Consider the following 25,773-nt stretch of genomic DNA (forward strand, 5'->3'; position numbering starts at 1 on the left):
TTGACCGGGTATGAATTTTAAGAAATGTAATGAAAAGTGAGTTGAAAAAGTTAGTGGAATGTGGTCCTACTTTTATATATTAGTTTTATAATAAAATGTGAGTAGAAATGAGTTAGTGGAATATGGGGTCCACTACCAAAACTAGTAAAAGTGAAATGTGACAAATTATCTGGGACGGAGGGAGTAAAGTACTAACGTGTTCTTTTGTTGAGATGCATATTATACATTTATATAGTTCTATTATAGATTGATATTATTCAAAAACCAATTACTACAAATTAAGCTTTCCCTACAACTTAAAAGGTCATAAATATCAATATAAGCTTTACTAGAGAATAATACTTCATCCGTCTCAACTATGATGATACACTTTTTATTTTAGTTTGTCCTAACCAAGATTGACACATTTACATTTTTGTTAACTTTTTCTCTCCAATTAATATATCCAACAACTTTTTTTTTCTCTTTAATTAAATTTTATATTCAACTTTTTTTCTCTCTCCATTTAATACTTACATCCACTCTTTTTTCTCTCCTATCAACTATATTAAACAATAATTCCTAAAATCTCGTGACAATTAAGATATATATCATCTTAGCCGAGGCGGATGGAGTAATATATATTAATTTTTGACAATATTATCTAGTAAAACCACCCAAAATTCAGTATCTTAATCCATGTACGGAAAACATATTCAATTGTGATCCTAGTATGAGTACTACTTGGGATATGTATTTTTCTTAAAAAAAAGAAAAAGAAAAAGAAAAAGCATAAGGACGAGAAGCTTCTGAGAGTATATATTTAGTACACTGATGAAGAAGGCCATCTGATGATTGACATGTCAGAAACTATGAGTGGTAGATTAGAGATGAGGATCAACTTGGGTTTCACCAAACCATGGGTCCCATACTGTGTCCACGTGGATAGTCTCTCCTTCCTCCACATAACTTGTGCTTCTAGTTTCCACTTTATTAAAAGAGTAAAGGCCAAAATTGGTCCTGAACATATAGCCATTTTACGATTTTGGTCCTAAACATTATCTTTTGGATTTTTTGGTCCTGCACATATGGACATTTGATCATTTTGGTCCTCCGTCAATATTTCCGTTAAAAACAAACCGTCAACATTATCTTTTGGATTTTTTGGTCCTGCACATATGGACATTTGATCATTTTGGTCCTGCACATATGGAATTTTGATCATTTTGGTCCTCCGTCAACATTTTCGTTAAAAACTAACGGTCAACGGCCGATTTTTGACTAAAACAATGGGTTGGGTCGGGTCGTGTTTGTGTCGGGTTTGGGTTATACGTTAAGAAAAAAATAATATTTTCTTAAAATCTAAGCATAATATTTTCGTTAAAATCTAAGCATAATATTCTTAAAAAATTAATTAATATTTTTTAATTAATAAAATTAAAGTATAGTATTTTTTAATTTTTTTTCATGAATTTGAAGAAAATATTATGCTTAGATTTTATTAAAAATAATTTTTTAATTATTTAATTTTATTATATAGATTTAATATTAATATACTTTAATTTTATTATTTTGATTAAAAAATGATTATTTTAATTTGGTAATTTTTTATTTTATTGTGTAATATCATGTTTAAATCGTATAATAACATCATGTTTTAGTCGTTATAATATTTTTAATCAACAAAAATAACTAAAAATTAAAGTTTTATAATTTTTTAATTAATAAAAAATAATTATTTTTTTTTCTTAACGTGTAACCCAAACCCGACCCAAACACGACCCGACCCAACCCATTGTTTTAGTCAAAAATCGACCGTTGACCGTTAGTTTTTAACGAAAATGTTGACGGAGGACCAAAATGATCAAAATTCCATATGTGCAGGACCAAAATGATCAAATATCCATATGTGCAGGACCAAAAAATCCAAAAGATAATGTTGACCGTTAGTTTTTAACGAAAATGTTGACGGGGGACCAAAATGATCAAATTTCCATATGTGCAGGACCAAAATGATCAAATGTCCATATGTGTAGGACCAAAAAATCCAAAAGATAATGTTTAGGACCAAAATCGTAAAATGGCTATATGTTCAGGACCAATTTTGGCCTTTACTCTTATTAAAACTTTATAATTGTTCAATGCTATTTTATTAAGCTAATTATTGTTTTATTCTGCTTCCTGCCTTTCTCTCATTGGTTGTAACTTGTAATATTTTTGTAGCTGCTTAACCATTTGGTGCTTTTACTAAATCCAAACCTGGATGCTATAGCTAGCTAAATTTACACAAACTTCTTTCATATTCGATATGCCACTTTTATTTTCATTTATTTAATTCGTTTTGTGATGACATTAAATTAGCTCCTAATTAGTCAAAAAAAATTTCTAACACCTTTCTTTCCTTTCCCATGCTTTGAGTTTTGAAACGCCTTTTAGAAAGTAGTGGCACTTTTTTTCCACTCATCCACATGCATTGAAATTAGAAAGTTATATAGAGAGTACTGATTATCAAACTTTTCTTAGTATATCCATATTTAACAGTTTTATGGTAGGTAATTAACACTGGGATAAAAAGTTGTCAATTATGTGTTAGTGGGATATATAGGGATTAAATTCATCTTTATGGTTGCGACCCTTAAATAAATATTACCAATACATAAAAAAATAAAAATAAAATCAATGAATTGAAACCCATACCATCATCAGTATGACAGTATACCAAGTCAATTTGAATAACTCAGCCACCATATATGCATGACAATTTGAAGTGACCTAAACCTTTGCTTTATTTAACTTCTACCCCTCTCTCCATCTCACTCTAGTATAGCCTTTTCCTTTTGCTAGACATAGCAAAATTATAGTAAAATTATCAAATAAACAAAAATACCTAGGAGCCCACCCACCCACCCCAAGTTGTAATCATTTTAACTTAGTCTTCACACTCCCACCTATATTTCATATCCTCCCTTTTCCTCTCAAAATCAAATAACACTAAAAGTCTAAACCATGGTCTCGAAACTTCACCACATACTCTCAACTTTCCTTTTCCTCTCAACCATTCTTGATTTTCTGCCGGCGGCGACGGCGCAGGAGTGCCCGTATCCGTGTTATCCACCGCCCACGGGCCCTGGAACCAGGCCGCCGGCCACCACAACCCCACCAGCATCCACCACACCTCCAGCTTCCTTCACTCCTCCGGCGGGTTACACCCCGTTTACTCCGCCGTCGCCTTACTTTTCCGATGGGGTGCCGCCGCCGCCAGAGCCAATTGTGCCTTGGTTCCCATTTTACTACAGGAAGCCACCACGTAAAGATCAATCTTCATCATCAATTCGAGGGTCAACAAACCTTGTCTTCTTTATTTTACCTCTTCTTCTTGTTTTCCACTATTAATTGATTTGTTTCTTTATCAATTTTCATGTTGTTGTTGTATTATCCAAGGATCGTTTATATCTATGAGGAGAGAAGTAGCTTGTTTTTTATTTGTGTTTGTATAGTGATCAAATTTAGTGCAACTGCTAATGTTAATTGCAATCTCATTTGTTTAATTTCTCTGTGTTTTATCTATTTTAGAGTCATGTATTGCAACAAATACTTGTATTAAATGAATTTTAAAAATTATTATTTTTTAATTAAGATTGTGGCTCTATTCAATTTCTGATTTTCGTCTTCACCTTTCGGTGGAATATTTACATACTAGATGATTGTTTGCATTCATTTTAAATATCAATTTGACGTATATGGGCGCCACTATATATATTGAAAGCGCTACACATGGCCGAATAGATTAACATGATTAAGTGATAACAACGTGACAGGCTGGCCAATTGAATTCTAGCAAATTTCTAATTATATAGTACTAGTATTTATATCCTCTATTAGGAATTAGGATATAAAGAAACGACGAGACCTTCTTCCATAAAAATTACTAACTAATAGTGTCACTTTTCAGGCCATCAATGTCCTTCATTATAATTCAAACTCTTATAATAGATGTGATATAGTATATGGTTTTAATTGAGCACGGAATATTATTTTGAAAAATAATGGCAGTAAGAAAAATAGAAACTTAAATGAGAAATTTTTTCAAGAGATGGGCCAAATTTACATTAGCAATATTTTCCATCATACAAAGGAAAAGAAGTGAAAAGCTCTAATAAATGCACCATATTTGATGTAGGTTATAGTATGTGTATGTCTTACAAAAAAGTGGGGGCTCCCCTACTTTTTCCCCCTCTAAAATTCCAAACAAAATGAAAGATCAACAATGACAGGAAGAAAATAACATTCTAACTAACCACCTATTTCGTCCACTTTCAATCTCTATAATTGTGGTGGAGACTAATAGTAGTATATCATTACCCTATTAAATATATGGTTGCGAAATTTCAAGGAGAAGAGAAAAGAAATGGCAGTATTCAGACAGTGGTTCCAATAAGCGACAAAGACGTCCAGTGTAAGAATAATTAAACTATGCAGAAAATTGATAAAGCATTTTGCAGTATAATCTAATGACAGAATTGACAATTAATGTGAATCCAATGTTTGTAACAACTAGACTTTTACATTACACTAAATTAAGTAGAATGAGATGTAATTGACTTGTTAGATCATATGGCCTTTGAAGGGACTTAATTATCTCTTTCTTTCTTCCCACCAACCTGCTGGATTGCAGCGGGGGACGACGGACTGCTGTCCGACGGACTGCTGTCCGACGTTACTGTTGAATGGCAGCTCGACGCCTGTGCTTGATCTATATTTGGTTTTGGACCTGAACACCCTTTCTTCGTGCCTGCCTTCGAGCTTGCTCTCGATCTCTCAGAGATGCTGCTACTGCTTAAGCATTTCGACTGTGCTCGTCGTGGTTTCGTGTTTCTACCTACACCCTGCTGCAATGTCTAAATCCAATCATCAATCAGTTTTATGTTCTGAAATTTGTCAAGCAAGTAGTTGATAGAGACTTGTTAGTTTACCTTGTTTCGATCTGGCTCACGCTCGACTCCATAGTAAAATGAGGGAAGTGGTGTAGCCTTGAAGTTTAAGGTTTTCCGCATTCTTTTGATTTCGAATCATTGTCACCCCTACTGGAAACTTCCCTCGGAGCAGAGGACCGAGGGACCTGAATTCTTTTGATTTTCGAATCATTGTCACCCCTACAAAAAATACAAGGGGAAGAAAATGTTGTAGTTATGGCTTATGAGTTATGAGCCACTACTTATGTAACCAAGAATCTTGATATATACCTTTTGATACAATCGACATCTTTTGCTTTTGAGTCAGGCTGGGGAAAAAAAGTGAAAATCATTGATTAACCAGCAAGATTAGAATCCAAATATTCCCTTTCAAGATGGAAATGTCAAAATAATCAATGAAGTAAGATTCACAAAAGTCAAGCAAACCTCGTGTTTTGGAAACTTCTGCTTCAGGTTTTTGTTCAGAGAAGTAGCTTGTTTAATCTTCTTCTCTGCTTCCAAACTCATCCGAGCATTGTATACTGATTTACTAAGTCTTTTTTCTGAACCATTCGACACTTGCTTGCTAGATGTGTACCTTCTACTCTGTGTAACACTAACTCGCCGTATCAATCTAGACTTCAGATGTTCAGCTTGTGATGTCACATTTTCCTGCATTAATTATCCTGTTTTAGACTGATCTGCTATTTAAAGGGTCGTGGAAAGATTCGTTACTAAATTAGCTATCATTCTCATATTTCCATTTTATGTCACAATTAGTCAAAATGTAAACAGCAAACCTCAGAAGATGAAACTCGTTGGCCTTTGGGGCATCTCTATTTTCCTCAGTTCCATGATTATCACTAAGCAAGGCAGTGGTTGGAGTTGATACATTTATTGTGTCGGAATTAGCAGCATCACGATCTATGGCTTCTTTCGCTTGTGTCTCTAATCTAGAGTCCATTGAAACCACACTTTCTGGTTTATCACAATGCTCCTCTTCCCCCATCCCATGTTCTGAAAAACAGTCGGAATCTCTGGCATTATCACATGAATACTCAATTTGAGCATCTAAACTCGATGAATCAAATGTTTCTCCTTGTTCTCTTAATTCATGCTCACTTCCGCATGCAGAACTATCCAGCCTTTCGTCAAGTTTAGGCGAATGTGTATGAGTAAAGTCAGCATCATAGCATCTCTTCTCCGATGCTTCATTATCACTAGTTTGGTATTCTGTCTCACTACAACTCCCAGGCGAACAAAGACCAAAAAGGCCATTCTTTCTAAAATGGGCCTCAAGAATAGCTTTCTTCTCAGTAACAGAACCCGGTTTTGAGCATTTCTCAACCTCTTCAAGATACTTATTGCGAGAGAAAGATGACCTCCTCTCCCAACATAGATCTTCACTCTCAAACCTCACAAATGATATTGATCCCGAAAGAAAAGATTCAGCCTAATTAATCAGAGACAGGAAAATTAGATCAAGAAGACTTTCTCCCATAATCTTGCTATTAACCTTTGATTGTAAAGTGTAAATCTTGCTATTTTTCTACAAAATAGATCAAGAAGACTCTCTCCCATAATCCAATATCATCCATAAATAACCACAATGCACAACTTAGCCAAGAAAAATCTCACTAATCCAAAATCCACAATCATATCATAACAAGAGCTACTGCAAAATGCATATATTGTAATTATAATTTTTTCTCCTAATCTCAAAATCTCAGTAAAATTAAATTTAAACCCAAAAACCTCACCATCTTCACACGCACTACATGATCTACCCACCAAAACAAACAAATTCGGATCAATTCATTGGATGCATAAAAAAATATTCCAAAATCCAACTGTTACCTTAAATTGAAGTCTTGCCGGTTCTTCAATCTCACCCGCCATTTCTTAACTGCTCAAAATCATAACCTTTCCACGCCTCTGAAACGCCACAACCAAAAAACAATCACCCAAACAACGCAATATTTCTATCACAACATTAAAAATCAGAACTTTATGGAGAAATCAAACTCACAGAAGAATTCAAGACCTGAGTAGGTTGAAAAACCTTGGTGCGACCCTTTTCTGTATTTCTAGGGATTGAAAACGACGTAATTTGTTGGCTTTATATCATGGATATGATTGAGATTTGAGTTGAGACAGAAATGTGATGGATGCTTGAGTGAGCTTCTTCGCAGCGAGTTTTTTTTTTTTTTAGCAATGAGTATTAGAGCATCCGCAGCGGTGGCGGTTGGCGCCACCGCCGTCCGTGCCAGCGGCAAGGCGAAGGACCGCCACCGCTGCAACCGCGCCGCTGGCACGGCGCTGCTCGATGTATCGAGCACGTCCGTGCCAGCGGACGCACACGTGGCGGTCTCTGATTCGCCAACGGCATAGCCGTTGGTTTCAAACATTTTTTTATTTTATTTTTTTAAAAAATCGGATTTTTATTAAAAAAATCGATAAAAAATAAAAAAAAAAAATTTTCACTTCCCCAAAAAATTATATCCGTTTATAACCGTTTTTCCCCACTTTTTAATTTTTTTTTTATTTTTTTTACCCCAAAAATACACACTTTCATCTATAAATACCCCCAATTTCACTCCAAAAAATTCACACTTTCACTACACAATTCTCATCATCAATCTCTCATATCCATTTTCATCTTCCTCTCACACCCTACAACACCACTATGTCCGGTAACGACGACAACCCAAGCGGCTCTCACGGTTGGAACCCCGAATGGTTCGGTTCGCAACCGTTTCATAGTCCGGAAACGGAATATTCGGCCCCTCCTCTCACCCAAGATTCGGGCGTTCCGAGTGGCTACCGGCCATACCCAATCGACGATCAAGGTGCCTCCGATGGGCGCTACGGGTGGACACCGGAGCCTAGGCCTCGCGCCCCTTCCCAAATGCCGAATCCTCCATCTCGCGCCGGTGTCCGCACACCGTACTCACCGGCGGAGATGGAAAGATTGTTCAAGGCGTACTTGGAAATCTCCGAAGATGCGGTGGTTGGAACGAACCAATCCGGCGATCACTTTTGGTGGCGCTTCTCAAGCCGGTACAATGCACACCGGCCGCCGGGAACGATCGAGCGCAACGAGAGTATGGTGCGCAACTGCATCGGCCGAGCCAACGAAGAAATTGGCAAGTTCAACGGCTATTTCATCCAGGAGTCCCGGAATGCCGGGAGCGGCCGAAGCGAGGTCGACATCATCACCGCCTCGCTGAGCACCTACCAATCCATGAACGGTAAGCCGTTCAAATATCTTAACGTTTGGCAGGAGACGCGGACGCACCCGAAGTATAAGGGAGGCATAACATCCTCCTCTAGCGGCTCCTCCAAACGCTCACGGTCGGCATCCCTATCCGACGCCGGCGAAGAAGTGGCTAGCCAACTCGCCGAAGCTAACTTGGGTAGCCCCGATGCCCAACCAAGCGGTTCCCGACGCCGACCGCAAGGTAGGAAGAAGGCGGCGGCCGAACGACGTCGCGCCGCGACTCCATCTGCCCCTGCTCCCGAACCCGCACCCTATGTTCCACCTCCACCCCCGAACAACTCGTTGTGGGCCCTTTTGGCCCAACTCAATATGGCCGATAGGTCAACTATGACCCCCACGCAACTTCAAACGCACGAGTCCATGATATTGGGTCTCCAAAAACAATTGGGGTTGGTGCCGCCGGATGCGTAGTCTTCCTCGGGTTATATTAGCCAATAATTATGTAATTTTTAATTTTTAGGAGTTTAATTATGTAATTTTTAATTTTTAGTATTTTAATTATGTAATTTTTAATTTTTAGGATTTTAATTATGTCTTTTTATTTTATTTGTAATTTGTTATTTTTATTGTGGTTTTTTTAATGAATTTTAGTATTATGAAAATGTTTTTGTGTAATTGAATTTTATATTAATTGTGCTCGTCCTTGCGGAAGAGCACAGTTGTGGGTGTTGTGCTCTTGCCAGAGAGCAGGCATGAATAGTACCGCCCGGGCCCACAACCGTGCCGCTGGTAAGAGCACGGTTGTGGATGCTCTTATATGATCACGTGTCGCTGCCATTTTCTTTCTTTTTATTTTTGTATTTTTTCGCTGAACTGGATTATTAGTGGGGCCACGTTTAGATGTGGTGACTGCCGTAGGATGTCTGTGGAGCAGACGGCCGGTAATAGTTGAATGTGGGTTTAGGGTGTCCACCATAAGGTGGACACGCCCAATAGCATCGCTCCAGTTTTTGTTCATAGCCCCAATTTTATTGTCCATAACCCTAAAATTCTATTTTCGCCACTATAGTGGACACCTCCAATAGTCCCCAAATTTTATAATCAATTTTCATTTTTAAATATTTTTTAGTTTCAATCAAGTGTAATTTAAATAATCGCAATGTAAATAACTAGAATACGAGGTAATTAGGGCCGAATATTTGTGAAAATGGTGAAAAATAGGTGGTGGGAAATGGTATTTATAGAGGAAAAAAAAAATTAATATCACGCCGCATGCGCCGCGGCGGATATTCCCACTATAGTCGCCTGGCTTATATGCGCGGCTATGTCCCCCCGCCGCGTCCTCGCCCCGCACACGGCGATCGTTCGTCCGCCCACCCCTCCCACGTCCGCCCCCGGGGCGGACAACTCCCCCACTATAATTCGTCCGCCTACCGCCCCAACCCGTGGCTATAGCCACGGGCGTCCCATAGTGGACACTCTTAGAAGGATCTGACACGTGGCAGGATGTAGAGGCATATTTTTTTGCGGTAATTAATTGGAGTTTAGAAGATGAACGTGAGCTTCGGAAAAAAACCTTGTCCCTATTCACAATGTAAGTAGTTTTGTGTAAATCACTATAAATTGTGATGCTTTGTAAAATCAAGCGACAAGACTATAATATTTGGTACTAGTTGATAATCAATAATCAATCAATCCTAGTCTTAATTTTTGGTGTCCAACATGACTTGGTTTCTAGGAGTAAATAAGCCTAATTAATTTCTGTATAGGACCGAAATTAATGAAAAAAAATTAATGTTCAAAAACTGAACCACGGTAATGGTACTTGTACAACGACGTACAAGCCTTTCTACGCTATTTTCAACTTAACACCTTAATTTTAGGGCAATGGAAGGTGTAATTAGTTTATTTTCTCATTGCTTTATTTCCTTGTAATTTAAGAGGGATCTATAAACGAGCTACACCACCAACTCTAATTAAATGCAATTATGTAACTAAGTACTATAGTTTTCCAAATTTTAATGAGAAATTGTAGATAGAGTTTTATTAGTGTTGACTAACGGCTAATAAGTGAGTGGTCCAATTAAGTTAATAATGCGAAGACTTAATTTCAGGCCTCTAATGCATCTATTCACCAAAATTTAACGACTTACATCCGATCTATTGCATCCCTATGCCACAGTCTTGATTTTAGATTCTTACACAACTGCAATTATCAAATTGATGGTAGTCCCAATAATTCAATCTCTTAATCTTTGTCTGCACAAATTGGTAGCAGAAATAGACAAAATATGTTATCCCCATATGGAATAATACAATTTCGATGTATATATAAATCAAGGGAAGTAGGCTTCAGGCGCAAGTGGCAAAAGATTTGTAGCAACCCCTCTTAAAAAAATGGATTGTTTTTCGCAGAAGCCATGTGATTTTCCTTATCTTCGACCGTATGTAATAGATTAAATGTAATTTAGCTACAAATAGATATAGATTAAATCGGGCCAACTATATATATCCAAAGAGCTATATACTTGTACAAAATCAAAGCAGGTCCAATTGTTCTTGCAGGATTCATTGAACCTCCAGAAATCGGCCTACACCAATAACTAACAATGTTAACATTTGAATTATATGTTAGTCACCTAAATACCTTACGAGTTACGTACCCAGCAATAAGAACACCGATTAGTAGAGTCATTCCAATTGCAATACCTACCATTTCTCCAATCTAAAAATTAAAAAGATAACAAAAATTAAATAAAAACAGTTAGTTATATATGTTCTAAATTTATTTAGCTAAGAATGAATTCTTACAGCTCTGTTGTCCGTGGCAACGCCAGAAATGACGAACATCAAGAGAAACGATGCGATAAACTTCATCGCAAGGGATTATGAGGTGGATCCCGATGGTGTAGTGTTAAAGAAAGATTGATCATCCACATCTAGCAAAAGTACATTGTCCCACTTGCAAGAATTGTACCCAACAATTGTGCTAATATATACAACGATACCTACAAAACCCTCTATTTTTAAAAAACGAACATATCGATACCATAAGTTATATGTCACATATCCTTTACACAAAACTGTGGTATATTAGTAGAATCGATAAAATTTAATCAGATCCAAGCAGATAGACAAAATTTGGTACCTGTTTGACAGGGAATTGACGAAAAATGGCCATAGTAATAGTGACGGCCGGGTTGAAATGGGTGCCAGAGATATGACTCACCGAATATATCATGACCATAACAACCACTCCAAATGTCATGCATATACCTGGAAATATGATTGTACCATGAATTTTATTAAGAGCAACTGCACCACACCCTATAAATATCAAGAAATATGTCCCAACTGCCTCTGAAATTACCTGATTCCCACATTGAATTAGTGAAATTGGTATTCTATGAATTTATATGTATAAATATAAATATGCTTAATACTATGTATATAAATAACCTCATACTTTTTGAATCATAAGAGCATCTCCAATAACCGGCGTCACCACCGCGACGCCGATTTTTCGCCCACGCCGGTTTGACGCCGAACCATTGGAACCGGCGTGGGCGAAATCGGCGTCAAAATCAGCGTCGCCATGCCGATTCCCGCGCTGACGCCGGTTCCGACGCCGATCCTCACGGGCGCCATTGTGCGTCCCGGATCGGTGCCAAACCGGCGTCGGATTTAATTTTTTTTTGTTTTTCGAAAACACTATATATACGCGCGTTGAACCTCATTTTCATTCGCACCACTTGTTTTAACGAGTACTCTCTCTCTACCTTACTTTCTGTACAAGATCAATAACGAGCAATGGAGAACAACTACGAAGGTACTCCAGTTAATCCCGGGGGATGGTCTCAGACTCCCCCGCCTCCCGGTGTAAGGTCTCAGACGCCCCCGACTCCCGGGGCAGGGTCCCATACTTCCCCGGCTCCTGGGGGAGGTGGTTGGCCTCCGATGAGCGGGTACTACAACATGTACCCGTGGCAGCATATGATTCCAGGGTGGGCACCCGGCATGCAGCCCCCTATGCAGATGATGCCGGGGTGGGCACCCGGCATGCAGCCACCGGGGCAGCAGATGATGCCACCGGCGCAACAAATGATTCCCCCGGCGCAGGGGACGCACGGGGGGGACAACGCCTATCGGCCGACTTTTGATTTTTCCACCGGTTCTTCGCACACATCGACCCCAACGGATGCACAGTATACGGAGACCTTCTCCTTAGCGGACTTGGGTTTTGATATTAACGAGATTTCGGAAACTCTCATTCAAAGCCAGGGAGTAGGGCGGGGTAAGAAGAAGGGCAAGGCGAAGAAGGTCGGCGAGTCGTCGCAGCCCCAAGCCGAAATACGGGGCCGGAGGAAGTGGACAGACGCGGAGAACGTTACGGTTTCCAAGGCGTGGGTGAGTGTCTGCGACGATCCTCTGGTTTCGAACAACCAGAGGATCGTCAACTTGTGAGCCAAGATAGCCGCAGCCTACAGGGCATTTTGCCCTGAAGGGAGACCGTGCACCGGGGAGGAGGTCCGGAAGTGCTGGGACCGAATCAGGGCTGGCGTCTCTCGATTTTCGGGTTTGTACGCCAACGCCCTCCGCATGCAGACCAGTGGCCAAATAGAGGAAGACTGCAGGAGGATTGCGGAGAGAGCCTACCCCGATCCGGATAAGAAGTACTATGAGTTCACGTACTGGAACTGCTACGTTGTGCTCAACGAGTCGGAGAAATTCCGGGCAGGCGTCGACGCTGGCTGGCCGAAGAGGCAGAGACTGAACTATACCGGAGATTATAGCGGCAGCAGCGGTGGTTCGACAAACCTCCCCGAGACGGCCCAGGAGGTCCCGACTCCTCGGTCGTTCGGTCGCCGACCTCGCCCGGTTGGGCAAAGGCGGGCGCAGCAGGTTGCGAGGGGGGGCACCCCGAGTTCCCAGGACGTCCATTCGGCATCCCCCCTCGGCAGGTCTACCGAGGAGCTCAAATTCTTCGCGCGCCAACAAACGCGCGCTCAAATGGTGAAGACCTTAGCCGACTTCCAAGCGGCGGTGGACCCCGAGGTGAAGGATTTTCTTCGTGTATTGCTCCAGAGCCAGCGTGAAGAATTGGAGGCGATGAGGAGGGACACCGGCGGGAATAGCAGCGGCGTAGGTGGCGACGGAGGCGGCGGCGACGACGGTGAAGAAGCGCTGGGCGACGACGGAGACGAGGACGGCGGCGATGAGTGATTTTGTTTTACTTTTTTAAATTACAGTACTTTTTAATTTTTGTACTTTTTTTTATATTATTGTATTTTTTTAAAAGTAATGTACTTTTTAAATTTTAATATTATTATTCGAATTTTTCGTATTTGTCTCGTAAATTAAATTCCGTATGTTGATACAAGTGTAAATTAAATTATATAATTGTTATTAGTGATGTGGATAGGTAGTGTGAAGGCTATTTGAGGGCTATTTGATGTCCAGTTAATGTGGCAAGCTGATGTGGCAGGAGAATTGTACTGCTGATGATGTAGCAGTGTGAAGGATATTTGAGGGCTATTTGACGTCCAGTGCTATTGGAGATGCTCTAACAACAACAGTAGCTGAGGTGCAGAAGGTAGGTCCACCATCCTCAACATTTAAACTTTTCCCATATTGTCCCTCTGTTGATCGAACACCGCCCTCTTCAAGCCCATCTATATTTCGGCCATGCGCAGCCATCTTTTATGATTTTCTTCAATTTCAAATTTTTCCTTTTTTTCTCTTTTTTTATTAAAATATATGGGTTAGGTTTTATTGGAAAACCATAAGAAAAAAAGAAAGAACGTGAAAAGAGTTTGCACTGACAAGTTAAATTAATAATGTGGTGTAATCGAATACAGCGGAGATCAGTGGCGAATCCAGGATTTTTAGTTTGGGGGTACGAAAAAGAATTAGAGTGATTTGATGTTTTTCAAAATCTGACCTATTTTTTTTTCTTTCTTTAATTTGTTCTTGCAATAAAAGTTTTTATCCTTACTTTTTTTAATTAAGATTATTAATTGGATTATTTTTATTTTATTGTTACTATTTAATAACTTTCATTATTTAAACTAATGGTTTTTGGATTTATATTATAGTTGTATAATTTAAGCATTTATAGAGTGTGTTATCTTTAGTAATAAATTATTTTTTAGTTTATTTGAGAAAATTATAATTTTTAAAAATAGAAAATATAAAAATAAAATGCATTAGAAAAGAATTAAATTGTACCATAATACTTTATAAGAGAAGCAATTGTTCTAGAAATAAAATGCATAAAATCTATAAGAAGAATATAAAATAGAAGCACACAATAAAACTCAATGTAAGCGAAGAAAATAAAAATACATTTAAAAAAGAATTAAAATACTAAGAGGATATATTATTTTTAACATAAATGTACAAAATGGAACATAAAAAAGAGTTACTCCATAAAATAAATCCAAATAGACAAACTGGAAGACTCTAAAACGCTATAAACCAAAACATGTCTCCTTGAAATACTAAAACAGAAAAAAGAATAAATAATTTATTGGATTCTTCGGGAGTCAAACCCGGATCGCTAGCTAGGAGGGGGAAGAACTTACCGCTAGGCTAGGGTAAGAGTTATAATTTTATGGCGAATGCATAGTATTATTATTTTATTTTTGGGGTACAGCTGTACCCCTTGTTCCTTAGTGGATCCACCACTAGCGGAGATGCATGTATGGTTATGCTGATTTGAAGAATGGCTAAGGTCATTAGTGTTTTTGCTAACTTATTTTGTGTTTAGTATTTCTACGTATAGTAATGCTCGAATATACTGTGATTAGTATCACTGCTGAAGGAGAGTGATCAATTGCTAACTCATCATTTAATTGATAACTACAACTAATTTAAGAGCATATGATTTTAGAAATCTCGTGGTCTACAATTTGCCATGTGTAATTTCATTTTTTATTTTTTAATATTAAAGAATTAATAGCAACTATCAAATTTAGGGTTTAGAAACACAATATCAATAAAGTGTATGAAATACATTAACACAAAGACATGACAATGTCAAAACAATTTCATATTGCCATTGTACGAGCATTGTATTGACATATTATGTGTTGTGTATTGATATAAAGATGTTAACGAAATTTATGAAAATTTTTTATTTGTTTTTTCAAATTTTGACATCAGAACACATGCAAGTGAGATCTCGTTAGAATCCTTATGAAATTATCTTTAATTTGATATATGTTGTGCGAAAAAATAATTTAAATCGAGAAAGTTATATGCGTTTAAAAGTTATGAGATATTTTTCAAAAGTTAGTTACAACTAATTTGTTGTAAATTGACTTTAATGCCTTATTGACATTTTTTGTTGATCGTATTGACGTTCCGGGGCTAATGATATAGACCATTGATTTGAATATCTAATGGTTATTATTTAATTATAGTTAGTAATTAAATATTGAGTTAGCAATATAACACTCCTCTCCACTGTTGGATTATATTTTTCCTACCAATTTTTAATGTTTTTTACTCAGTATAATTATATTTCGGTAAAAAAAATGTCTGAAAGTAGTATTTACTTCCCAAATAGTGTTGTTTATGACGCAATATTGGGTTCATATACTAACGTTATTAAATTAATTAGGGCTCGTAGTGTATGATGTTTGCATCCAAAGTAAATCGTGATAAAGCCCAATTATTGGGAAACCTATTCTAGTCCACAAAAACATATTGCGTTTGGATGAACCCATTTTATTTTAGGCCTTTTAATAGCCCAAGCCCATTAAATTGTAATTCGCCATTCCTATTATTGGGGAAAGAACACTCAAAACAATATTCATTTTTCCTCCCAAAAATAATAAAATAATATAGCAACAAACATCAAAATTTGGAAAAATAAACACGGATACAATTAGACATTTTTACCTGATCAAGGAAAATCTATAGAAATATAACAATATCACACCTATGTATAAAAATAGAATTGAAATAACTATTTAAGTTTCATATATATAAGTGTCATAAGTCCATTCATATATAGCCAATTGATTTTAGGATGAAATCCTATATGTTCTATTGTATCAAAAACGTACTCAAACATAATTTACCACAAACTAAAGACTAGTATATCTAGATATGTTTTGGGAAATTGTAGCTAGTGACATACCCCTATATAGGACTAACTCTGAATGGATTGGACAAGAATAAATTTGCAGGTCCACATACATTTATTGTGAGTATAATTCACTGTGTTAATTAATTGGAGATGAAATGTAAGAAGCCAAAATCACATGAGCACAGGTAATATAATGTAACCACTCCCACCCAATCTTGTCAGAAATAATGGATAAGAAGTGCAGAAAAAAAATGAAGAAATCCAAATTCCTCAAACTGGACCTACACCCAGTTTTGAACTTAAATGATCACTCCATTTCTAGCCACATGTTTATGTGTGCTGGACCATCTGCCTAGTCAATCTCAAGCTCATATTCCCCGCATTCACTTAAACCCGTTTTATCTTCTCTCACACACGTGTACCGTTGGATCTTGTTACATACAGTACTACTAAATAGGAGAACTCATCCCAAAATACGGGCCTATTTGGTCCATAAACCCAAAACCAATTATCTCATCCAATGTGGGACATTGAGAGTGTAACAGATTATATACAATTTGAACAAGTTTCTTCTTTTGGGAATAGAAGATGAAGCATGTACAATTTTATGTACTAACCATTAGAGTTAAGTAACATGGACATACTGTTAACATAAAAGAATGAGAGAATGAATTAATTTGTCATCATTGAAGAAAGATTAGATGAGCTATAATGGAAGCCCATAAAAACATAGGCTCCCCTTTAGGTAGAAACCAAAAATAGCTAAAAGGGAAAATGAAAAGAAAAAATGAGATAGAAAAAGGAACAAAGTGCAAGAGGACCCATGGAAACAGTGAAAGATGCATATACCAAAATGTGAATGAAAGTTGTATTGTCATAAGATGGATTTGCAAAAGCAACTCATTTTTTTCTGTATAAAATGGTCCCAACCCATTGCTGGCCCCCTCTAACCAGACCATGTCCGTTGTTCACCCTACACTGACCATGACCTCTTTACATATACATCTATATATACAGATGTGAATGTGTGGCTGTGTGTGTTTTGTCTCTGTGGAGCTTTTACATCTTCTTGTTTGCATGCACTTGTTCCAGCTCGTGCTTGATGTGAATGAGCCGACTCGAGTCGAGTCCCATGCCTTTATCATTCTATTTTGGTCGTGGTTTGTTGGTCGGGTTGGCCGAACAGGTTTTATTTCATTCACCATGACTTAACTTGTTTGTCTAAGCTCAGATTAATACAATTTCATTTCATCTAGAGTGGAAATTAAAAAGGTGTTTAATTTATTGAATTTTCTTGGTCAAATTAAACTACTACTTGCATGAAATACTAATGCTGTCTTTGAAAAATTCATTGTAATAATAGTATTTTTTTTATCGAGTAGAATTAAATTATGAGTAGGAAAATGGGATCCCATGCAAGACTTTGATATATCATGTCAAAATAATTGATGGAAACAATAAGAAGAAAGTAGAAATTAAGTGTGACTGTGAGACATGTAACCAAGGAAAGTGGTTAGTTTCGGCTAGCTTTGTAAATTTTGTGAGGGTCCATTTTTTTCTTTTTTTCCCCTTTATATATAGAGAATCCATAGACTTTGTGACAAAGTTTGCCTTCAAACACAGTCCCTACACCAGCTTGGAATACTATCCATTCAATAATTCATAAATCCAAAGAAATTTTAATATATATAGTTCCTAACAAACCAAGAAAGACCCTAAAAACTCACAGGAACATCGTATGAATATGTCCATGTCAAGACCAACTATACCATGTTGTGTCCATGCGCATTGTAACCATTATTAACTTCACAATTTCTTGCAAAACTTTGTCAATCTTTGTGAGGTGATAATTAGAGTGATTTTTTTCTTGAATGTGGTAAATTTATATGCATATAATTAAATAGCGTGATGAATGCGAATGTGACTGAAAAGGAAAAACGAATCTAGATGGATATGCATATCCATAGCATTTATCTTTTTGGTCCAAATTATTGCGAGAGAAAGTGATTTTGATTGATTAGTGATCGGTCACTTACCTTAACGTACGAACCATTTCTAAACTATTTTTCTATACTTTCTTCTCTATCTAACACATTGGATAACAATGCATAAAATTGCATATGCAGAAAAATAAACAATTTGTTTTGAATAAACAAAGAGATTATAATAAACAATAATTATAAAAATACTATTATAAAAATATTCTATATTTTGATAACATAAGAAAAAAAATACTAAATGTCCATTTTTGTTTTAAATAACATATGAGATACTCCCTCCGTCCCAAATAATTTGTCCCATTTTTTCATTTCGGTCTATCTAACATAATTTGTCTCATTTCACTTTTTACCATTTTTGGCATAATAATGAAATATTTTAATGAAAAAAAAGAATTTATAAGTATTTATAAGATTGAAAGACGACAAATCACTTTGATATTCATTGCGTGCAAAATCACACCTTCATAGGCTCTATCGAAGGCGGGCGGTTCATAGTAGAGCGTGCACAACAATCGAGAAATGGCGCGTGAGTTTGGAAAACAGCCCACGTGAGGCAGCCCCAACGACCAATCGCTCTCTTCCGGAGTATGTTGGTTTCCTCGCAATCGATCTTCCTCAAATACCCCTCCCTCTATTTGGCCTCAACCCCTGCAATTATTGGACCTCGTGTGGTCAAAAGCGACAATTTGGTTTCCCCATGACCCATCCTCGCATTCGCGCCTTTGCCAATTTTTATTTACTCATCACAAGCTTAGAGATGGGTGCACCTGTTCCCCTTCAATACGACATCGCATTGCCCTAGTTCAGCTCGTTTTGGGAATTAGGGATTTCCATTTTTATTTTCCCCACATTTCTCACTATTTTCCATGTTAACTTCTTTTTTTTTAATTGGTCGGATCATTCTATTTTCCTTCCCTTTCTTCCCATTTTTTTTGGGCCCTTACTTAAAAAGTTGCAAAGATTTTTCTCTTGATGAGTAGATTGATTAATACATGCAACTGCTAGACATGATAAGATTGGTAGTCAACTTGTGATCTTAGGATGATTCCAATTTACATTTAAAAGATGTTACGTCTACTACAACTTAATACATGCACTTATATTTATTGTAGTACTACTACTATATACTATACATCTCGCCCTCTATCAATATCATCCACGGAATTAAAGAAACGAAACGAAACAATTACAACCTTTAGAAATTGATTATGCTTATATAAAAATAAATATACTAATATTTAACCTGTAATGGACTAATGGCCGGGTGCAATAACAACTATCAAGATAGTGATGATATCTTCCCCCACTTGAATCATTTTACCACTTCGGCTAAAGACAATATAAAAGCAATAGTTGTAATAAAATACTTGAGGGTATTCATAAGGTGTGTTAGGACGGATAAAATTGTTCCCTTCTTATTAGAGTAAATATTCCTATCTCCAACTTCTAAAGTGATGCTTGTCAATTTTCTCACACACTATATAACACACAAGGAAAAAAAGTTTGGCCACATGATGCCCTTCCTATGTCTTTATAGTCTTCAAAATTTTTTGAAATATACATGCACCACATGCAATGTTCATACGTGCCTACATATCGAACGCAACACGTGTCATGTCTAGGGGCCGAGTTGAGGAGAGCTCATGTGTTCCAAAAAAATTTACCTTGTAATTTTATATTCTTGTGGAAGTTTATGTTTTAAGCCTTCTTAATAGTAATAGTTTCCCAAAATTAAGGTCCATGGAATCTATATTTGTGATGATATATATATATATATATGTATGGACCAGGTAATAAGTAGGCACTAACCTTACAAGGATTGAAGAATCAATATTAGAGAGGATGGGTAATGGGTTGTGCCATGTTCAATGAATTCATGTGGGGAATCACGTGCAAGTATTTTTCAAGACATAAAAGAAGGGTTTGAAATGTGGAACCACAACCGCCCTAGCAAGAGTGGATGGTATTTATATAGGGTAGGATTGTGATTTGTGGGCTCATCATTTTTTTCCCTCTCTTTCTAAAAAGCTCAAAGCATACCCCCTTTTGACTCACTTATCTTCCTACCTTCTCTTATTATCCCTTATCAAAGAATCCTAACCCACTTTTCTCTTCAAAAATTTCAATGTATAGTGATCTCTCAAATGGGCCCTAGTTAAAAATACATTGACATAACATATCCCCTTTCTTCATTTCTGAAGAAGTGCTCGCAGTCGTCCGAAAAAAAAATATACTTTGAGAGTGAAGAGATTTACCACATGATAGGAATATTTGTCTAACCATTGTCTACCTTTTCAACTTGTTTAACAATCGATTCGATGCTTCAATGATAATTTTGATAAAATGAATTACTACATAAAAATAAAATGCAATAAAATTAACCTTCCAATCTACAATTAGCATATATATTAGATTTTTATTAATATATAAGAAATATTCTAAATCCATGCTTTCAAATTTATTGAAATGCATTATGTTTCATTTTAAATTTACAAAATTAAGTTAGATTTTTTAATACTCTGTATGCCAAGATCCATCATTACCTATATTGTATGTGAAATCATTCAACAACTCAAGATTTATCTAATATCATTCTTATTTAATGTCAAAATTTTCAAATTTCTATACTTGTAGTATATATTCCATAAACTCCTCCAATTAAATATTCTACTTATACAAATATTACTAGTAGACTCGTAGTAGTTTCTTAATTATGAATCTGAGAGATATGTATTCCACTTTGGAGAACTTGCTAAATTGACTGCAATGTGCTTAGTGTAACAATCGTAGTGATAGAATCTTTATACTACTACATATAGTATTGAAGCACAAATTTTTAAAACATACAAAAATAGAACATTTATTCAAAGGAAAAAGAAGTATGCATGACGCACCGAGTGCATTTTATGTGCATATGATAAAAATTCAAATGTTTGATAATGGATCTAGAAGAAATTTACATTAATTCTCAAGAAAGCAACAAAAACGAATACAGTCATCACAAAATTCAATAATAAACACAAAGAGCAGAAAGCGTGGAGCAAAGAGGAATATAAAATATACTAGTATATTAGATGATGAAAAGATTAATACTACTAATTAATTTAATCCTAAATTTTGGCTCCTTGATTGCCTCAGCAATGTCCCCCATCCACAAGTATTAGCCCACTTTATTTTTCATCATCCATGGACTTTTTGTTGTCTGAAACTGGAGCCACGATCCTCATCATCAGGGACTCATATTATCTAAAATCAAATACCTACAACTTTCTCCAAGTTTCTGGGAATTGAAGAAGCACAGATTCTCTCTCTCTTCTTCTAATCACTCAAAGCTCCAACCTTGAAAATCGTTGCTATCCATATGAGTGATATCATTACCCTCGACCTATTCTCACTTTGAATTACTTCATAGGCCAAGAATAATATAATAGACGAGTGTAATCGGTAACGCGATCAACATTCCGAAAATAACCCTGAAATTAGCATCACAAGATATAGTATAAATCGTTAATTATGTTTTTATATATGTTACGTAATTAAATAAAAATCATTAGATCTTTGCTTACGCAGTGCTGAGAATTTGCGGATGGACGTTGTATTCTTTAGCGAAAACAAATGGAACAATGCCTTGTGGAAGCGCAGCCTGTCACAAAATTAGAATATATTTTAAATTTATTATTCAGCTACTCGCAACCGCTATTTATATATCCAATTAAAGGCGTTTAATTGATGATCGCAAGATTCTCGTGCGTGTACCTGCACAATTGCGATGTGTAGAAGGGTGCCACGTAGGCCGACGGCGATGGAGGCGGCGGCCATCACTGCCGGGCCGGTGAGAAACCTCACTGCCATCGCGAAGGTAGCAACGGAGTTGCCACATGCGATTATCTTCGGTTGAAGGGCCATAAACAGACCTATTTAGTAGACATAAATTAGACAATTAAACGCTTTAATATTAATGAAATTCCTAACTCAAATTTAATTTATTAATTAATTTGTGTAGCTGTCACCTCATTTATTGTATGGGATGCTAAATTTCAAATGTGTGTAGACAACATTTGATATTGGAGAATGAATGGATGGACCAAATTTGTCCATGAATAATTGAATGTGGATGTGACGAGCAAGCAAACTCACCCAAACTAAACATAGCCATTCCAAGACCGGCATCTGAGAGAATTTTGATCGACCCATCTACAATTGCAGGCATTTTCACATTCCACCTGAGATCAAGCATGGAAATAATCAATTAACGTAACCCAGATAAAAATGGGACACATGATTAGAATATTAGAACAGAGGATGTCGTGCTTAATTACCTAAAAGAGACTAACGACCAAATTAGGCCAATGAGGCTGGAGTAGGTGTTGGGGTTTCGGATAAGCTTACGCCAAACCATAATCAAGATAAGGCGCATCATGACACTTGCCGGAGGCATGTGTTTTACGCCGCCGCCGCCGAGCACGCTACCGGCATTCACCTCCATCTCCGCCGGCACTGCAGCGCCTTCCTTTTCTTTCTCCTCGTCGCCGCCGAAGGTGAAGTTCTCCCGCCCTGCCTCGCCACTTTGCGGAGCTCCTTCTTTGCCAAAAATAAAATTATAAGTAAGTACTAATGAATATTGTGACGCAATCTTTAAATTTTCGTTGCAATTAAAATATATATTGTAAAAAAAAAAGTTTCTCACCTTTGGTGTCCCCATTTTGGGGATTATCAGTAACCATGAGGCGGATTTCCTTGGCGCCAGGATCGGACCGCCCGGATTGTTCGGAGTCTGGGCCGCCGAACACGTGTAGCCCAGCGGCGTCAGACACCGGTGATGCGCTTGAGCTCCACACAAACATGTGGAGCTCTTTTGCGTCGTGGTTGGCCTTAGTTTGTTGCGATTGAGTTTGAGTTTGTGTTTGAATTTGAGGATGCGTCAGTGCCTTGGCGCTGCTTTTTGGCAGAGCGGAAGCGATTTCGGGATTGGGAGCCGGGTAAGAGGTGGGCGCCGGCTGCGGCGGGAAGTAGCCGAATCTCGGAGAATTGATGAGGCCTCCGGGAGCCGCGTTCTCTTCGAAATTCGACGGGCGAGGCGTGGGCCCCCTCGACGACTGAACGGAATACAAATCAGCAATGTTGAAATTCGACATTCTACCGGTATCGGAGTTTCCGAAATTCGACAACCTCCCCATCCCCATCATCGAGTAGAAATCGGAGTGGTTAAAATTGGAGCCTCTCGGCGTCGGATTCCTGGACGAGCTGAGGCTGTAAATCTCTGCGCCGGTGAGATTGGAAGGCCGCGGAGTGATCCCGGAGAAAGACCGGCGCGAGGCGTTGGATTTTCTGACGGTGACATGGAGCTTGCCGTCGTTGCCGATCTCGGCGTCGGTCTCCAAAAAATCCTGGCCGTCCAAGGAGATGACGTCGGATTCGACCTTGAAGGAGACGATGGAGGCGGCGGTCTCGGGGAACTGCTCGGAGATGAGCATCTTGGCGGCGCGGAACTCGAAGAGGAAGAGAAGGAGGGTATACCAGACGATGCATTGGAGGACGATGAGCTGGACCATGAGCATGCCGGAGTAGTTGCCGTACATGGCGATGAGGAGGGGGATGCCCATGACGAGGGTGTTTGGGAGGGTGGAGAGGGAGAAGATGGTGATGGACCACTCCAGGGTGCCGTTTTTGGTGAGGTTGGCCCACGCGGCCAGGGCGATCAGCATGATCACTTTCTGGAGGGAGTCGGCCGCGATGAACCGGAAGTTCATCGCGTAGATGTCGTTGAGGGAGATGAAGTGGAAGGAGAGGAGGGGAACGGCAAACACGGCCACGAAACGGTTGATGCCGGAGCATTGGTCCGGGGTGAAGATCTTCCACCATTTCACCGAGCCGTAGGCAAGGATCATGGCTACGTAGAGTGGAACCATGGCGGTTAGGACCACGTAGAGGTCGTGCCAGGTTATCATTTTTTTTAGAAACGGTTATACACTGTTACTGAGAGAGGAGAGAGAGATTGGGGGAGAGGTATAGGACTGTGGTTGAGTAGATATGGTGGGTATTTATAGGGGGAATTGGAATAGCATTTTTTTTTATTCAACATTGATTTGGCTATAAAGAATTGAAATTGGATGGGACCACTTTTGCTTAAGTTAAGTGTAATTTGTAGTATAATTCAGATTGTAACTTTGATCTTAATGATGAAAATTTGTATAATTATGGCCAGTGATACTGATAGTGTTAAGTTTGAGGCTAATGTGATTGTGACTGAGATTTGTGTACCATTTAAAATGAAGGTAACAAATATGTTGAGTAATGCGTCAAAATCTTCTGTCTAATGTTCAATTATATTATAACAAGATTAGTGCGATTATGATTGGGCTTTGTGTACAATTTTGAAATGAAGATTCACAGCTCCAACAAAAATATTAATTTTGCAGTTTTATAACAAGATTTGTGTGATTGTGACTGAGTTTTGTGTACCATTTTAAAATGAAGATTCACAACTCCAACCAAAATGTTGAGAATATGTCAAAATCTTCGTATTAAGATGAGCAAGTGACCAAGCTCATGTGTCAATCAAAAAAATGTTGTTATAAAAGGATTGAGAAACTGCTGCAAACTTGACATAGTTATTGCTGCTGAGTATGATTAAATGATTTCTGAAAGTTTATATCGCAGAATAGTTCAATTAAAATTGAAGCTACATATTGTATTAAAATTTGTAGAAAGTTGATGTTATTGAGCAATTAATTAACTTTTTTCTTATCCGATCTCGCATTTTGCTTCTATATATTTTAGGTTACTGAAATTTATAAAGCTTTCCTCATTTCCCTTTTTTTGCTTCTTGTATCAGATTTTCTGTATTAGTGTAAATTATTTTTTTAGAAGAAGTAAAGATAGTATAAATAAAGGTTAGTGAAATCAAGGGATTATGCAGTGTACGAAATGGCTATCAGCATCAAACAAGTTTCTATACTAACGCAATTTCAATGAATTATTTTGATTATAATTTTCCGGATATATGCTAATTGTATATTGCTTACTAATGATCGTTGAACTATTATTTGAAGTGCTAGATTCTAGATAATGAAGATGGATATGATTATGTGAAGATAGCTAGTTAGGTGATTGAATAATGTCTTTATCTGATTAGCAAATAGCTGATATATCTATGAAGTGAAATTGGATTCTATTCCGTCAGTATGAGTTTAAGCAAATGAAGACGTGGGTTGTTTAAAGAATCTCACTCGAATAAATTTTGTTTCACATCAAACAGTTTCTTGTCTCGGAAAATAAGATATATGCACCAAATATCTAAGTCGAATATTATTGATTCTAAAAGTACTTAATCTCCTTAACTTATGGTCAAGACAGATAGATCCTCTCTTTTATTAGCACACTTATTAATTAGCGACTCTGATCACAAACTTTTGGTAGGATATTTATTAATTGAGTCAAAGTTCTCAAATCACAAAATATTTGGGAACTAATCATACACTGATCACAGGGGAAGCATTCCCCAAATACAAAAATCAAAATGGTAGT

General features: G+C 37.5%; 2 protein-coding genes and 1 pseudogene across 4 annotated transcripts; all 3 read right to left on the minus strand.

Moving 5' to 3' along the window:
* Nucleotides 1-4,473: 4,473 nt before the first annotated feature.
* On the minus strand, nucleotides 4,474-7,131 carry LOC121746759 (protein WVD2-like 7). 2 transcript variants are annotated; one of them, XM_042140689.1, is made up of 6 exons: nucleotides 6,976-7,131; nucleotides 6,789-6,866; nucleotides 5,732-6,384; nucleotides 5,223-5,603; nucleotides 4,953-5,132; nucleotides 4,474-4,868 (listed from the first exon to the last, which is right to left on the minus strand). In XM_042140689.1, the coding sequence occupies exons 2-4, from the start codon at nucleotides 6,828-6,830 to the stop codon at nucleotides 5,594-5,596; spliced, it is 705 nt and encodes a 234-aa protein (XP_041996623.1). In that variant the 5' UTR covers nucleotides 6,831-6,866; nucleotides 6,976-7,131; the 3' UTR covers nucleotides 4,474-4,868; nucleotides 4,953-5,132; nucleotides 5,223-5,593. The 2 variants fall into 2 exon arrangements, with proteins under 2 accessions (XP_041996623.1, XP_041996622.1); XM_042140688.1 differs by having other exon boundaries at nucleotides 6,961-7,121.
* A 3,508-nt stretch (nucleotides 7,132-10,639) lies between these two features.
* LOC121747635 lies at nucleotides 10,640-11,965 on the minus strand (annotated as a pseudogene).
* Nucleotides 11,966-21,161: 9,196 nt separating this feature from the next.
* LOC121746468 (auxin efflux carrier component 3-like) lies at nucleotides 21,162-24,271 on the minus strand. 2 transcript variants are annotated; one of them, XM_042140307.1, is made up of 6 exons: nucleotides 22,934-24,271; nucleotides 22,566-22,827; nucleotides 22,384-22,469; nucleotides 22,003-22,160; nucleotides 21,813-21,889; nucleotides 21,162-21,719 (listed from the first exon to the last, which is right to left on the minus strand). In XM_042140307.1, exons 1-6 carry the CDS (start codon nucleotides 24,192-24,194, stop codon nucleotides 21,653-21,655), a joined length of 1,911 nt encoding a protein of 636 aa, XP_041996241.1. In that variant the 5' UTR covers nucleotides 24,195-24,271; the 3' UTR covers nucleotides 21,162-21,652. The 2 variants fall into 2 exon arrangements, with proteins under 2 accessions (XP_041996241.1, XP_041996242.1); XM_042140308.1 differs by having other exon boundaries at nucleotides 22,566-22,824; nucleotides 22,934-24,270.
* Between the last annotated feature and the right edge of the window lie 1,502 nt (nucleotides 24,272-25,773).

Source organism: Salvia splendens, chromosome 9, assembly GCF_004379255.2.
Source record: "Salvia splendens isolate huo1 chromosome 9, SspV2, whole genome shotgun sequence".
NCBI classification, from domain to species: Eukaryota; Viridiplantae; Streptophyta; class Magnoliopsida; order Lamiales; family Lamiaceae; genus Salvia; species Salvia splendens.